Below are 16,001 nucleotides of genomic sequence, written 5' to 3' on the forward strand. Positions count from 1 at the left end.
CCCAGGACGAGAGATTCTGCTTGGACAGCAGACCTCTTCCAGCTTACAGCCCACATACTGCAGCTAGCATCTCAGTGGCGAGAGGGAAAAGACAACTACTGAACTTTCATCGACAAAAGCGTCAGAACAACTGTGACCACAGAGGTACAGTACTGTGGGGCACTGTCATGAACGATGATCCTACACCACAGCGGCAGGCTCTAAAAATAGTCACTGGCTCTTTGAATCAATCCTACAGTGAGCATAGACAAAATACAAAGACGCCCTTAGGTGCTGAAAAGAGGAAGGGGCTTACAAATTTGAATATTTTGTTCACAATTTTAAGGGCTGTCTAGGTACCACCATCGAGCAGGGATTGACCTATCAACTGACATGCAGAGTTGCTGTGGGGTACTAGGCCCGATCTGTCCTAGCAAATAGAACATGTTCTGGCTTACTGCCCTCTGTAGAGAGTACTGCAGGGACCCTTTGATATGGAATCCTTGAAATCTGCAAGTAAACAGGGATAATATCGTAAAGGAAAGAGTCCTTTAAGCCCGGTAAATAGAATAACATATACTCAACGGCTTCATCTGACTTTAGCTCAGCCTTCTTAAGTGGACATCTCTTACCATTTACATAAGAAAGTGAGTCCAAAGGCCAAGGTTGACTGTTACAGGCAGTAATTGTTAGTGCAGCTTTAGAGGATGACCACAGTTGTATCATGTGTAACTGTTGGCCAGCAGTCCAATGGAGGTTTAACTTCCACTTACTGAGGGTTTAATTGAACTGCATTAGTGAGGATTTGAGTAACCGAGTGAAAAGGATAGCAACCCGGAGATGGGAGTGGCTAGGCAGAGGAGTGTGCGTGTGTGTGCGTGTGTGTGGTGTGTGTGTGTGCAAGTGAGGGGGGGAAAAGGCTTAGGAGAGTTAATGGAAAGTGATGCGAGGTCAGACAGATTGACAGTGTTGATCGACAGATGTGCTAATGCTTTTCTAGGAGCTTAATGCATCCTGAGGCCTGGTCTAAACATTTCTAACCGCCGACTCTTTCATCACTGTATCGAGGATGTAACTAAATGAAGCAGAAACAATTGTTGTAGGTTATCTTTATACAAGTCAAATAAATACTCATCCTCTTGCTGATAGGAAGGAAATAAATTGTTTAAAAGAAGAAACAAATAAGAGGAGATGTAATAAAATAATGTTGAACATTAGGTTTATCTGTAGTAAATCCTGCCTCAGTTTTCTGGTAATTCTTGAAGAAACAGATGAGTGAAAAGAGATGCAGGTCACATCTGTGAACAGCGAGTGCGGTAATCATAATTCTCCAGTGAACATGACAGATTCCCCGCAGACAGCAGGGCTCAGGAGGAGTTTCAGCTGTTCCCACTGACGCATCTAACAGAGCGGGAGAGCTGAGCTAATCAAAAATAGCACACGGGGAAACCCTGGTATTATGTAATATAGTTGTTACTTTGCCTTTGGCTATTTTCAGAAATGATGTTATTTTATATATAGTTCAAATTGTCAATAAAAACAACATATTTGTTATGTTAATTTTATATGTCATGGTTCACTACAGCCAGATAAATGATTAAGAATGAAAACATGAATCTGAAACAGTATGCAATGAAATGAACACACAATGTGAGTTTGGTAAAATATTAGACCATTACAAAACAGCAGTGATGTAATAACTCTGGAGCGCCTATTAATCTAAAGAAAGGGAGGAAGCAGAATAATATGTTCTGTGGAACTGAAGATCCTCCTGCCTGACAGTGTGCATTTATCATACCTAAGGTTCACACAGAGGAGCGTTGCTGGGCAGAAATGCTTTGTATTGCAGGTGATTTCAGTGAGAAGATGTGATTGCTAGCTCTTGGAACTGCAATGGTAATTCCAAAAAAAAAATGTATTTACATGTATACACACTAAGGTCATTCTTCGAAGATGTTAAGATAAACGGCTGGTATTTCTGCTGTGGATTGTCTCCAATTTTCCCAACAGTAATTCAGGATCAAAATGTGGGTTTTCGTTTGTGATCTTCTGAAATCATATGTGGTATATCACAGGGATCAATCCGTTATCAGGTCTGATAATAAAACAAAGTGTAGCTCGAAGTTATTTGAATTTTAAACATAGGTTACATGCCAATCAAATGCCATTTGATCATAGAATTGTGATGGTCCTACAACACAAGGTATGCTCATGAAACAGATGATTCCTATTTGTTTCTCAGCTATTGATTATGTTGGCCTGCATGGCCTCAAGCAGTACAAATATAAAAACGAATTATAATGAGGACTGCTGTTGGTAAATCGCTGACCAAAACATGCTCAGAGGTCAAATTACTTCAAACCTTCTGAATTCTCCAACAACACTACAAAGAAACGATCTGAAGTAAATATCAATACAGTAAGACATTATATTGTAAGAACTGGATTCAGTCAGAGTGATAAGGTTTACTATAAAGAAAATAAATAGCTGAAGGTACCATGAGCAAGAAGATAGTTTAGTATAAATGCAAAACTGAGCAAGTAAAGTAAATGTGGAAACAGCTAAAGATTAGGTAAGTTTACATATTTAAACATAATCTATGTTTACAGGAAAATCAAACAAACTCTGGATCTGATTCTTGCTGCATTTCTAAAGCATGAAATAGAAAACTTCCCCTCTGCATTAAATATGCAACAGTGACCATAAATCCACAGAAATGCACTAAAAGCTTTGGTGAAATGTTCTTCTTCATGGGAATAGCTTCAGACACTGGCCACACTAACCGCATTTACCATGAAAGCTATTGAAAGATAGTCCCCAAAAACTCAAAACTGAGGCAGAACATTCTGATATAGAGAAGGAAAGAAAAATACTTGGCCCTAGCCGAACTTTTATGTGAACAAAATGTCACAATTTATTCAGAGAGGGTATTGGACAGTGTAGGAGATATGTGCCTTTTTTGATTGTTGTTAGGTAAAAACTATCATGGGATCCAAAGCGACAACAGCACAACTCTAAAGCCTGAGTGTGAGAAGAGCGGAGCGGGCCTCCTACCTCCTGTCACTACTGGGTATTCATAAAGTACAGAGCAATCCCCCTGCAGTCCAGTGACACACACTAACACGCAGACACACACTCTTTCAGACAAGAAAAAGCAACATGGTTAATGCAGAAAGGCATAGAAGTACATGTGAGGAAGAGCAATGCTAACATAAGTGTAAAGAATTATCAGTCAGAGAGACGAACAGTGCTTCCTGCTGAAGTTCAGCAGTGTAATAAAGGAGAGTGCAGCTATAAAGATGCTCTTAAAGGAAGGAAACGGCAAGAACAAGACACGTGTTGTCCAGTATAACTACAGAAATCACTGGAAGGAGCAGCACTACAAAGATAAACTATTTATCAAGAATTGACCTGCATCTTGTCAAATAAAATAAACTGTAACTACTTGTATGACAAGGCTACAATTTGTGTAACGTTTATTCCTGTAATTCTCGACATACATCTAGACATCAAAGTAAAGAAAGCTTACATATCAAAAAGTTGCAACATTGTGAATCAGTAGTAACCAATGATGACCATAACACCAACTCAAGTGCAGTCCTCTGTGGTATCATTTCAGATAAAACTACACGCATGGTCAATTCAGGAATCAACAAACTAAGTACTAAACATTCAACTGGCATCATGAGGACATCTTTCTGAGATGCCTTACATAATATTTAATTTCAAATACAACAAAACCAAAACAAATCCTAGCGTTCCCCCCTTCGTATGCCCACACACATTTCTGACCAGAAACATTTGGACAAGCTGTCAGACTTCACCAGCCAGACATTGCTCAAAAAGCAACTGGAGAGGTCACCACTAGAAACCTAATATCCAACATCACTTCAAATACCTAAACATCATCTCCCTCTCCTGCAAAGGTGAAGCACAGACACGTCTGCAGCTCACATACAGTGGATGCAGCATAACTGTGAGGCAGTGGGCTCTAGGTTTAAAATGGATGAGCAGGTTAGGCTGTGGCAGGGCCGCCCCTCCCTACAGGCCAATCACGCAAGCTGCATGGGGCCCCGCCCAAAGGGCCTCAGCTGCTGTGCGCGGTTCTCCGCTGACACGCTAGAGTGAGAGGTGACAAGGGGAGCACGTCTGTAACCCGACACCGTTGCAATGAATCGACATCTGACCAATCACGGCTTTGATACGGCCACTAGTGCAGGTGAAGAGATGTCGGTGAAAAGACAGTTTCAGTCCGGGGCAAGCAAGAGGGGAAAAAAACAAAACATGAAGAAACTAGAGCATCACTCGAAGGTGGGTTATTGTATGAGTCAAATGTACAACTTGTGAATGTTGTATAAGTCAAATGTCAAACTTTTGCCAATTGCCAAAAAACATCAGCTGCAATTCACGACATGAAGAAGGCAGTCTCTGTATAGCATATAGGCTAATGGAGATGCAGTTATTTCCAGCATTCTTTATTTAACATTCATTCAAGTATGTTATGCATTTTATCTGCTAATGCTAATGTACAGGAGGAAGAGTGATAAACTGTCTGTCTAGTTGGCTTACATAACAGTTAAAGTTTACAGCTTAAAAAACATGGAGCATTTTTTCCCCTTTTATTCATTTGTATGTCAATTTGCACATTTCATGGTGATGCTCAGCCTCTCCCCTTAACTCCTAGCAGTCATCATCATGTCAACCACAACACAGAGAAATACTGATAGAAATGTGTGTGTAGTTGTTGATTAGGGGTGTAACGGTTCACAAACATTTCGGTTCGGTACGTACCTCGGTTTTTTGGTCACGGTTCGGTTCGGTACAGCAGAATTTTTTTTCACAGAACAAAACATATATATATATATTTTTTTTATTATTATTAAACTGTGAATAATGTATTCACTCAAATAAATACAAAATATAATAAAATAAACATTAAGGTGCAGCATTTCGATGAACTGAAATAATCTGTATTTGAACTTTACTGTAGGCTACTAGTACTCACAAAACATAAACTATTAGTTTTGGGTTTTTAATTATTATTAAACTGTGAATATTCACTCAAATAAATACAAAATATAATAAATAAACATTAAGGGTGCAGCTTTTCGATGAACTGAAATAATCTGTATTTGAACTGTACTGTACTAGTTCCTAAGCAGCCAGTTTGACATTATGACTTGCTTGTCATTGTATTTTCATGTTTTTTTAAAGAAAAATTAACTTGTCCACATTGCTTGCCGAAAGGGCAGATCTGCTGGCACTAACAATGTCTCCTGCTGTGGAGAACACCCTCTCTCTAGGGACAGAGGTAGCAGATACAGCCAGGTAGCGCTTTGCTAACATGGCAACATAAGGATATTTGGCGTTTGTAATAGCTTTGGCTCGGTCTGAACTTTCTGCGAGTGGTGGAGGCTTAAATGCTAGCGGGAGTTGGATTTGCACTTCAGTCTTTTTACTTTTGGTACCGGTGATATTCACGTTCGGGTGATGCCTTTTCAAGAGTGTGCAAGTTTGATGTATTGCCAGCCGCGTAACCAATTTTAGTTGAACAATGCTGACAAACAGCTTTGGTTCGGTCCACCTGTCTTTGTCCTTCATCCTTGTACGTAACTGCGAAACCAAAATGTTCCCAAACCGGAGACTTCAATGATGCTGGAGGATTTTCGAGCTCAACTTTATCTGCGTTCGCCATTAATTTTCGACAGTTCCTCAAATTACTGACTACATTTGAACGCATCCCTCTGACCAGCTCTCATAGTATGCCTCTCATCCAATGAAATGACTTGCTCGCTCTATGACGCGTTGAACCCAATGTGACCAAATTACTCTGAATGCTGCGACGCAGCACCTGAGATTACTTCCAAAAAGTTGTTCACGTTCTCAATTTTTTACGTTTAACGTTATATTCGTTCGGTACACTTCGGTACACACCTGTACCGAACCGAAGGGCCCGTACCGAATAATTTCGGTACGGGTACGTGTACCGTTACACCCCTATTGTTGATACATTGCTGACAGAGGGAACTAGAATACAGATTTAAGAAATGTCAGTTTTTGAGCATGTAATAAGCATGTTTTGTCTTGAATATATTACAACTATATTATAATAAAATAATATGGTATTTATATTATTGAATTGATTATGATTATTATTAGTAGAAGTAGTTTATTTGCATTAATTATATTTTAATCTTTTTGAGGCTAGTATTTGGCAGGAAATGCAGACGTATTCACCTGTAAACGCATACTGAACGACATACATGCAGATTTACCATTTACCTCACTGTATAAAAAAGTAACTGTGTTGATAATAATAATAATAAACAGGAACTATATTTGCAAAGTAGCCTACTTTGTTTCCAAAAAAATGTGTTCACTCCTGTCGGTTGGGGGGGGGGCCTCATCTCACAATGTCGCTTGGGGCCCCAAGTTGTCCAGGGGCGGCCCTGGGCTGTGGATACTCAGTCTTCTGCTAAATGTAGCTCTGGAGCAGGGGATCGCCTGAAGAAAAATGTCACAGTTGCATGGGCTGACACATGCTGCAGAGGCTGCCGAGATTGAGAAAGATATAAGTGTACAGTGTCTCCGTGGCGATTTATGTCTCTTGTAGGATGTTATGAAAGAAAGTCTGTGTGACGCCTTGAAGCAGAGGCAACTTAGATAAGAAACGACAGACAATCCTTCATGCTGCCACCCAGTGACAGGGCTGCTATTTCACATGCTTTTAGTCATCTTTTGGACTAGTTATAATAGCAGGCTAAGCTCAATAGAAAAGTATTCATATTAGTGATGCCAGCAGTGTAGGAGTGCAAAGAGTGCTGCACTCGCTGTGCTCAGTGAAAACGTTATGGCACCGAGTGCAGTGGGAGGCATTTGGAAAGTGTACGAGTTGTTAAAGTGGAACATTGGCACCATCTAGTGGAGATCAGCTGTTATTAAGGAATATTACATGGTAACGTGCATTCTGCTAGTTGAGAATATATCAGCTTCAGGTTGCTTAACAGAGATGTTCAAAGTTTAACTATGTGTTTGCTGCAATACTTTTTGTTTTATTTGGTAAAGGAAATCTGAAAGACAAAAGCAGATGTATTGTTTGTTAGAATTACTGGCAGTGTTTGCTTGAATTGTGATTAAATCTTGAGCAACAAATGAATAATATCCATCAATTTGGTTAGACAATCCTTTCAGTCTTAAAGAAAAACTGTCGGTCATTCTTTAGTTGCGTTTTACCAAATGTGAGCTGCTTCTCCTACTTCTAAGTCATTAAAACTACTTGATTTCGGACAGTTAAAATAACCTTCTAAAGAGACATTCCCCTTTGCCAAGAATTATTCTTAGGCTTAATGATCAGCAAGTTAAACCCTAATGAAAACGAAGGAAAGTTAGAAAAAATTCTGAGCATATTGTAGCCTTAAATTAATTAAGCCACAATACACTTCCCCCAAAAATAAGGCTTGAGTTCGCTGCAATGACTGCTGAGCCTGTGATGTGCAGCTGACTGTGCCTGTCTGCTTTTTTAAATGTGTTTCTGCCCCCTAGTGGCCTTACCACGACTAAATCATGCTTTACTGCAAATAACTGACTATGTGTCTAATCAATGGCATCAAAAACATTTCTCAATCTTTAAGGTATATTTCATTACATAAAACTATTTTTGGGAGATAATATGTCCATCTGTGAACCCCAAGGCTTGTCATAATTGAAGAGGCATAATGTACATTAAGAACAGTTTTGGTGGAGAGCGGGATCGCAAATATGAACATCTTAGTGGTCATTATAACCATGTCCATTAGTCACTCCAGAAATGTATACTTCTCCAGTCAACCTCCATATAGTTCCTCTAGGAGACACAAGGCTTCCTGTCTCGCCTAGCTGAACTGAAGCTGGCTCTTTTACCCGCTGCCTGGTTCTTTCAGCCGCACGTCATGGACACTACGGAACGTTTTCTGGTGTCTAAATGGACCTGCAGAGTGGGAGTGTTTAGTTTCAAAAGACATGATGGAAGTAGGGCAATCCTTTTACTTAATTTGAATTAAATAATAATTACCACCTTAAAACCACATGATCAGGAATATCATTACTCAGACGCACTAGTATATGAGTATTAGATAAGATAATATGAATCATGTCTTGTTAAAGTAGTGTCTACTATACCCATTTAGAGTTTTTCTAGTGGTGCAAACTAATATCTCACCAAAGGTCTGCCAGAAAAAAGTGCCATGTGTAAGTGTGCAGAGTGGTGAGCAAGGCAGTGTTAAAAACAAGAGAGGAAGACAATAATTAAACTCTGATAGATATCTGTGAGAAGGTTAACTTGTGATGAAAGGAGATGACTCAAGACAATGACTAACGTAGAACAATTTATTTACGCTTGGTAAGGAGAATAGATCAAAGCAATGCATGTGCAAGCACTCTAGTGCAAGCACTCTAGTGCCATCCTAAATAACCTAAAGATAAAAAAATGACCACTTGCTCAAATATGGGCCTTCATGTTGTTTTTTTTACATGGTTCTCTGTATAGTATATCATTATTTTCCAGGAAGGGAGACTCCCATTCAAAAACTCAGTGTGTGTCTCTATGAGCATGGGGTCTGCGAATGAGTGGCTATGGCGAGCACCACACCTTATCTTTCCAAAAAACAGACAATACACTTTTGTGTCAGGCTACTTATGAATAAACTATAATAACTAAGGCTAAATAAGAAATGGGGATTAATATTTAAGGGAAATTCATTGAAAATAACCATTTTGCTTTTGTTTGTTGGAAAAAGAGACGGCAATTAGCTTAGGAGCAAAGCTGGCCTGCCTCACTCCTGAAATAATGATGAGTTTGTGTCAGAGGTCGCATGTACTTCCATTGCAGCACTAATTACAGATTTGCAGGCGGTTACGGTACGACACAACAGCAGATCCCGGGAGGACTCACTTTGTTGGATGAGCTACTATTCTGATGTTAAACAAATATTGATGGTTAAATACAATGCAAAGAAAAGAGAGAAATCACACTAATATTGTTTAATACATCCACTAGATAAAATAGGAAAACAACACGATACTGATACTTAGCTCTAGTATTATTGAAGCAACCAGTGTTAATGGTTACTGTAGGAGGCTCTTTTTGAGGTTTAAGTTATAAAACAGGTATGTTCTTTGAAATATTAAGCGTTCTAAATGCGTGCTCGCAAACCTGAACCCAAGCCCGTCATGGGCAAGTGATTGAGCATGACACAACAGGGAGGCAACTACGGTCGAGTAAACATGCTTGCATGGGGGTGACACACAACACTGCCTGTAGACGACTGCAAAACTCAAGACACCCCAGACTTGGTAACAGCAGCCAGCTATACCTGCATTCTGGTCAATGGTCTGAGTCAAAAACAACAGCAGCCATGCCTGTGTGTGACGAAGGCTATCCATGTCCACAACAATGACAACACAACAGCCGCTCAGCCTGCTGCGCGACCTCATCCTTGGAAAAGCAAAAGTCTGTAAATTAAGATGTTTGGTTTGCTGTCATTGTGTTGATGACACAAACAAATTGAGCATAGGTATCTAATTGTATCTCCTATCTGTAACAATAAGCATTGTGCCTTGATGCATTCATTCCATACTTATTATTAGTGCATCTATAAGTAATCTTTTCAGATATAGTCTTTGACTTATGAACAAAAGCTTGGCATACTGACAAGTTTAATAAATAAGTCATACATATAATATACGTATGTCTATGAAAGCTATTTATCTCCAACACAACTATATGAAATGAGCCAAGAACAATAGCCTTGTCTTTAATACACTTTGAAGCATTAGAAGTGGAATTGTGAGAATGGAATTGTAATTTTCTATTTATCTTAAGAAATGGCTGAATCTTTTCAATCCATAAAAGAATATTTAAAATCCTACATTGAATTTAGAAACCAGAAAATCAGGAAGAGTAACCTCATGATTAAGGGGAAACAGGAAAGACAGTCTGAGTGAGATTTTAAGGGGCCAGGTAACTCCTTAAGGAGCCCTCTGTCCTTCCAATGTAGTTGGGCAAATATGCCAACGACCTAGATGATTAAAATAAAACCTCAGCCCCAGTACCTTTGCAAGAGAGCAGTCTGAATAGAGGACAGAGCAAGACTGTAATGACAACGAGACGGATGAGCCTGATCTTCTGACTGCCTGATGACAGCATCATGTATTCAAAAAACAGCCGAGGAACAAAATAGTAATATTTGAGGCCAACTCAACAAAAACACCTGTTCAGTAGAAGTATCTACTAAGAAAGCTGCTGGTTCTCGGACCCCACCTCTGATGAGGTCTCTGCTGTATCCGAGTCCCTGTCCAGCTCTGCCCCTCTCTTACCTGTATTTCATGCCTGTCTGATAGGACACACACTCCTCCAGGGCCAGGCCATTCATCTTCAGGAAGTCTTCCATGTTCTTTATCTGAGCGGCGGCTCTCTGTTCCCGGACTCTTTGCAGCTCAACTGGGTCAGGGGGCTTGGCGGGGGGCTGATTCAGCCCCTGGTCCGAGTGGTAGCGGTTGATCCCGCTCCGGATGCTGTCGCTGTATGTCATGGCCAGCATCTTGCCACTGTTGCTGCTGCTGCTTTTTCGAACCCCGCTTGGCACTGCCGGTTTGGGGATCTGCAGGTTTTCAGGAGGACAGTAACTGGACTTGCTCCGGCCCGGAATCCCCCCAGAGGCACCTGCATACCCTCCTGCAAACATGCTCCCCCCCCAACTCCTTCAACTTGTGATGCTGAGGCAATCCGTGCACTTAAGATTACAGTAGATGGAGTGAGGAGACCGCAGAGGACAGCCACCTCCTTAAATAGCACCTGCTCCTAAAAAAAAAACAGCTTTCCTGCTTGGGACGGCATGCATCCTGTAATCAGAGTCGCACAACAGAGCCCCACTCCACCCTCCCCTCACAGGTACACAATGGCAGGGTAACACTGATAGGGAGCATTCAGGTGACTTGCTGGTGATTAAAGAGCAGGACTTAAGAGGACACATGCTATCTGCAAAGAAGAGGCATTCAAACATGCACCAAGCACGAGGGGACAACCTGGTCTCACTTCTGATTCTGACTGGAGTTAGAGGAAGAGCCAAGGGCCAGAGAGTGGTAGTCCACAATTCAATTTGAGTGCCTCCCACAAAAAGGCACACAAGCTTATCTGCACTGGAAGAAACAGATTGGCTCAAGCTTTAAAACAATCCCAAAACAACGGCATGATATGCACTTTGATGTCATCGATCTTTAATCTACAGTTGGGCTTCATTTCAGGTTCAGGAGTTCAGGGAGCCTAAAGCGACTGCGTTTTCCATTTCAAAAAGTATTCCTTTTGACCATTTATTAGTCATTCTTCTGTTAAAAAACAAATGTACTTTTGCTCAGGTTATTTGATACCTTTAAGATTCTAATTGACAGAGTGCTGTGTTTGATTTAATCAACAGAGGGCAGCACTGAGACAGGTTCACCATCAATACAAGAAGGTACTTAATGCTGAGTGCAATACTGAGCACTTGCAACATAGCTGCTTTCTCAGTGAAGGCAATGTACTGTATAACGCTGAGACTGAAATTGTATATTAATACATTATTAATATTATAATACTTTAAACTCCAGATGATTTGTAATTTAGCACCCATATGCTCTTAATACGACGTCTATTCAAATATAGATTGTAGACACAATTGTAGTAGGAGCTTGAAAACATTTTACCAGCAACAAAAACACTTTTCAAACAAATGCTTAGTCTATTCCAGGAACATCTCTTTCTTAGATATATTAAGCATCCTATAGTCATGATTTAGTGATTATAGCCAAATTATTCGGTAAATATTAACAAAAGGATTTTCAACATGCGAATTCAAATAAACATTACATTTAAAATGGAATGTATTTTATAATCTCTGCCATCAACAATACTTGTTGATCAGTTTGGTTAACTGTAGATACAGAGTACCTTTATAACAACCGGAGAATGAGGATGTTATATTTCACTGCAGGTTTGAAGCATACCATCAACTCAGCTTCACTAATTGTTTAAAAGTCAACAAATCTTAATCATCACTTTCTTTGCCTCTGTACAAAACGGTACACTCTTACCATAAAACTAACATAAAGCTATGTCTTTAGGTGATAATTAACCAATAATAAATCTAACACATCTACTACAGAATACAGCCTGCAGAGACCCTCCAAAAACATCAGTTTGGAATTCCAACATGGAAGAAGAAAAGATTGTCAAACCTTTGACACCAACACGACATGACTTCAATCTCTCCAACAAATTCTCAATTTATTTCCCGAACAGCTGGTTTCCTCGCTCAGAGACAGAAGATCCAAATAAAGGAGGAGACTTCAAGCTAGGCAGCATGCATCCACATCACTCTGCCAACCCCTTACACACAAAACTCACGCAAACGCTCTTCTTGTGTGGTCATGAAAGCCAATCTCTCCTCAAACTCACCCGATTTCTTGCGGGTCGGCTCATGAGCGAGGTTGCGGGTGGCAGACTGCTCTTATAAACACACACTGCAGACAGAGATGGAGCGGGTCCACCCAAACTGGGAGTGTCTTACTAGGAAACGTCTAAAGCAATTAGTGATTCAGAGAGTGCATCTCTTTCCCTCCCCTGACCACTTGGACCATACTCTAGCGCCACAACCAACACCTCTCCACCTCCCCTCCCTGTGAGATCTCGTGGAAGAAATCCATTTATGTCGTTTAGTGGCCCGTCTTGTTTCTGCCAACCGCAGCAAATAATATCAGCCTTGAATTATTCACCAGAGCTTTTGCACTAAAAGCCTCTGATTGTTGTTCCAGAGGAAAGAATAATAAGAGCTGGACAATAATGTGTTGTGCGCACATGAAACACACACACATATACTACGACATACACACAGACAACAAGAACAAATAAACACCGATAATGTTCAAGTTCTCTCTAAACAAGTAATCATGAAATGGCCACCGGTTAAGTGTGCCTCGCTGCATCTCCACATCACAGCATTGTGTTCAAGTCAAGGTCAGAATCTGAGGTTTTCTTGTAATAATGACTCAACGGAGACATTTCAGGCACCAAGCTTTCTACTGGCCTCATTAGTTACACAGAGAAATGCATTCCAAAGTGAGATGAACGTCATCTCTGACAATTTACACTAATGGACACTAATGTGTATCTGTATAATTTATATAAGTGTATACAATTATATTACAATAATAGCCAGACTTCAGACACATTTGTCAGTAATAAGTACTCCATATCAATATCTCAACAAATACACTAAAAGCACATCATCTGCCTTCAGCTGCATACTTTTGGTGCTGTGTAATCACCGTAGACTGTACATATAAAAAGGTACTTAGGTACAACATGGAATGCCATTTAAATCCTGTTTCACTTTCATAATGACAAAATAAACTAGTAAGGCATAGATCTTCCTTTGATACCTACAGTATGAATGCCTTATTTGTTTTTACAGAAAACTATATTTATTGCTTTTTTAGACTTGTCAAGACTCTACCGTCTGGTGAGCTATTTTGATATATGACGAGTGATGCTACTGAGAAAACAATATTTAAACTTCCTAAATGTTGGTTATTCTCCATTTAGTAAAACCATGTTTTTCTTGAAATCAATTTATCAGTTCTACAAGTGAAAATGTGGCTTTCATAGTTGAGACCTTACCACCCTTAAAATGTTTTTTAAAACCAAAATCAGCTAGCTCAAAATGTTGAATTACGAGCCGTAACATCTCTAAATGACACATAATCCTATGACACTTGGGATGCGTTAAAGTATGTTTTTTTCAGTACATTAAGTATTTTTCCCTAATCCATACACGTGGGACATGGAGAGGTTAGAAGTCAACTACCTTCACCATTGTACAGCACTCAGTCCACTGAAAACGATCAAATGGTTTTACGATAGCCAGTGACGGAAATACTTTACTAAAACCATTCTTAATACAGAATAATAAAAACAAACCCAAACTGGCTCTTAATAGATCACGTATAACAGAACAGATCTACATCTCATGCTTGATCATTCAGAAAAACAGATGAAAATAAATATTAATTATCACTAAGATGAGGTGGGGTAGAAGATTGTAGACTTTAACTAGGCTACTTTCAGACTTCCTTTGCATCCTGGTGAGTAGCACCAAGTGTAGTAGCCATTATACACATTGTGTGATACATTGTTGAGATGAATGAAAAGGATAAAAAGGTTCTGTTCCCAGCATCAGCCAGTCAGGTTGATGAGATGGGTGGAGAAAGGGGTCTTAATCGATCCCCCTCATACACAGTAGGCCAGGGGAGCAGCTAGTGGGACGGTTTGCACTCTAAAAGGCCAGAAATGTGCAAGGCGCCAAGAGAAAAATCCGATAGTGAGCTCATTACAGGCACATCCACAGTCAGGGGTTTTTATAACTGGATCAGCAGAATAAGGCCTGATATCAGAGCATAAAACATGATCCTACTTTAAGCAGCAGAAAGACTGACCATCTAAAAGCCACACTACAGGAGGAGTGAGTACAGCAGCCGTACTCTAACATCGTCTCATCTCGCACACTGGGGATCCGGTTCAACTCCCTTGAGGTCCAAAAGGTTTATAGTTTCATATAGAAATTATTATTAAAGGAAATTACTATCTGCCTAATCATGCCGAGGTAGAAGAAAAAGTGTCTCGAAATCAGTTCTGTAAGGAGTTTCTTGGTCACAAGTTGCAGTTTGACAGGAACACGAGGTGTCTCAAGTTTCATTGCAACAAAGAAATTGTGAAAAAAAACAAGACATAACATTAAAATGAGACAGTTATTGTTGATTCAGAGGTTTTTGCGAGCAACCTTGCAACACAATCCATCATCACCCCTATCAGGTTTAAGCTGGATAATGCATTGCCAGCTAAATAGAAGATGATGAGTGTTATCTATGCTGCAGAGGGTTATTGATGGATGTATAGTTTTAAATGACAGAACCACACAGTGTCCACAGCAAGGTTATTATAGTGAAATAAAACAGAAAACACAAAGTGTTATAAATACATACACATAAGGAAGAAAAAAACACTTGTCACACACACACACAAAACCAAAAAAGCAAAAGCCTTCTCTTGAAAACCCCCGCTTTGCAACAACAAACAGAGAGACAGACAGGTACCTGTAGAACTGCAGCTGTCGTTTGGGGCTGCCATAACGAGCGCTGAAGACATTAGGGGAAAGGAGGAAAAAGGAAAGCTTTGATTAATATAAGCAGGAAAAGAAAGAAGTTAGTAGTTGGGAAAATTGGATACAGACAGGAAGGTGTTGACTGCCAAAGACGCTAAAAAATGTGAGAGAGTAAAGCAAGGAAACAGAAAATTCTGCATTAGAAATCACAGACACATTGATATAAATATAGTAATCACAAAACCTGCAGGAAATGTCAGGGCAAATGCCCATAAATCATAATCACTGCATAGTGCTAATAAAAATGGTTATGATAGTACTACTTGAAAAGGTTATTGGTGCATTGAAGACAAAAGTGGTGCAGGAATGAGTCCTATAACCCAGAAGTTAGTTAGCATTTCGCTCATCTCAAAAAGATTGTTTGAACGTGTTGTTTGATTGATCTCTTATTAAAAGGTCTATTGTTTACACAAACTTAAGAAATGGTCAAGATTTGACACAAAACACGTCAGTAAATACCCTAACGTTTAATGTATTTTTGTCTAAGGAAGCCCTTGCAATTTAAGCTTCTTGGTCGGCTTACAAAAAGATGTCATCACTGCACCACTCTATTTCTACGTCCACCTGGATATATCACTTATACTCTAATCAAATGAGAATAATGTACAATAGATAAGCAATCATTTTATACTGTACATATACATTAGATGATTGTGTCTTTTCAAGTTTAGCTTGGCTCTAAGTTACAGACAAGAGCAAGCCAGCAGTCCATTCAGTCTCTAAATGTAATGTGTGCCAAAAACACAAGTTGTTATCTTTGAGTTCCTTCAGTACAAGAGGTTTCTTTTCAAA

The 16,001-nt window shown here is 39.7% G+C and overlaps 1 protein-coding gene across 3 annotated transcripts in view; it reads right to left on the reverse strand.

Annotated features, from left to right (window-relative positions):
• The window catches only part of kcnab2a (potassium voltage-gated channel, shaker-related subfamily, beta member 2 a), an 86,018-nt gene that overhangs the window by 34,718 nt on the left and 35,299 nt on the right, over positions 1-16,001 (reverse strand). For 2 of the 3 annotated variants that reach the window (XM_034218983.1, XM_034218984.1), the window contains exon 3: positions 15,142-15,183. The exons of the other annotated variant lie outside the window; for it this stretch is intronic. In XM_034218983.1, the coding sequence (XP_034074874.1) occupies positions 15,142-15,183 (42 nt within the window). The remainder of the gene's footprint in view (positions 1-15,141; positions 15,184-16,001) is intronic. 3 annotated transcript variants of the gene reach the window in all.

This window comes from Gymnodraco acuticeps, unplaced genomic scaffold (assembly GCF_902827175.1).
Source record: "Gymnodraco acuticeps unplaced genomic scaffold, fGymAcu1.1, whole genome shotgun sequence".
In the NCBI taxonomy this organism is placed as follows: Eukaryota; Metazoa; Chordata; class Actinopteri; order Perciformes; family Bathydraconidae; genus Gymnodraco; species Gymnodraco acuticeps.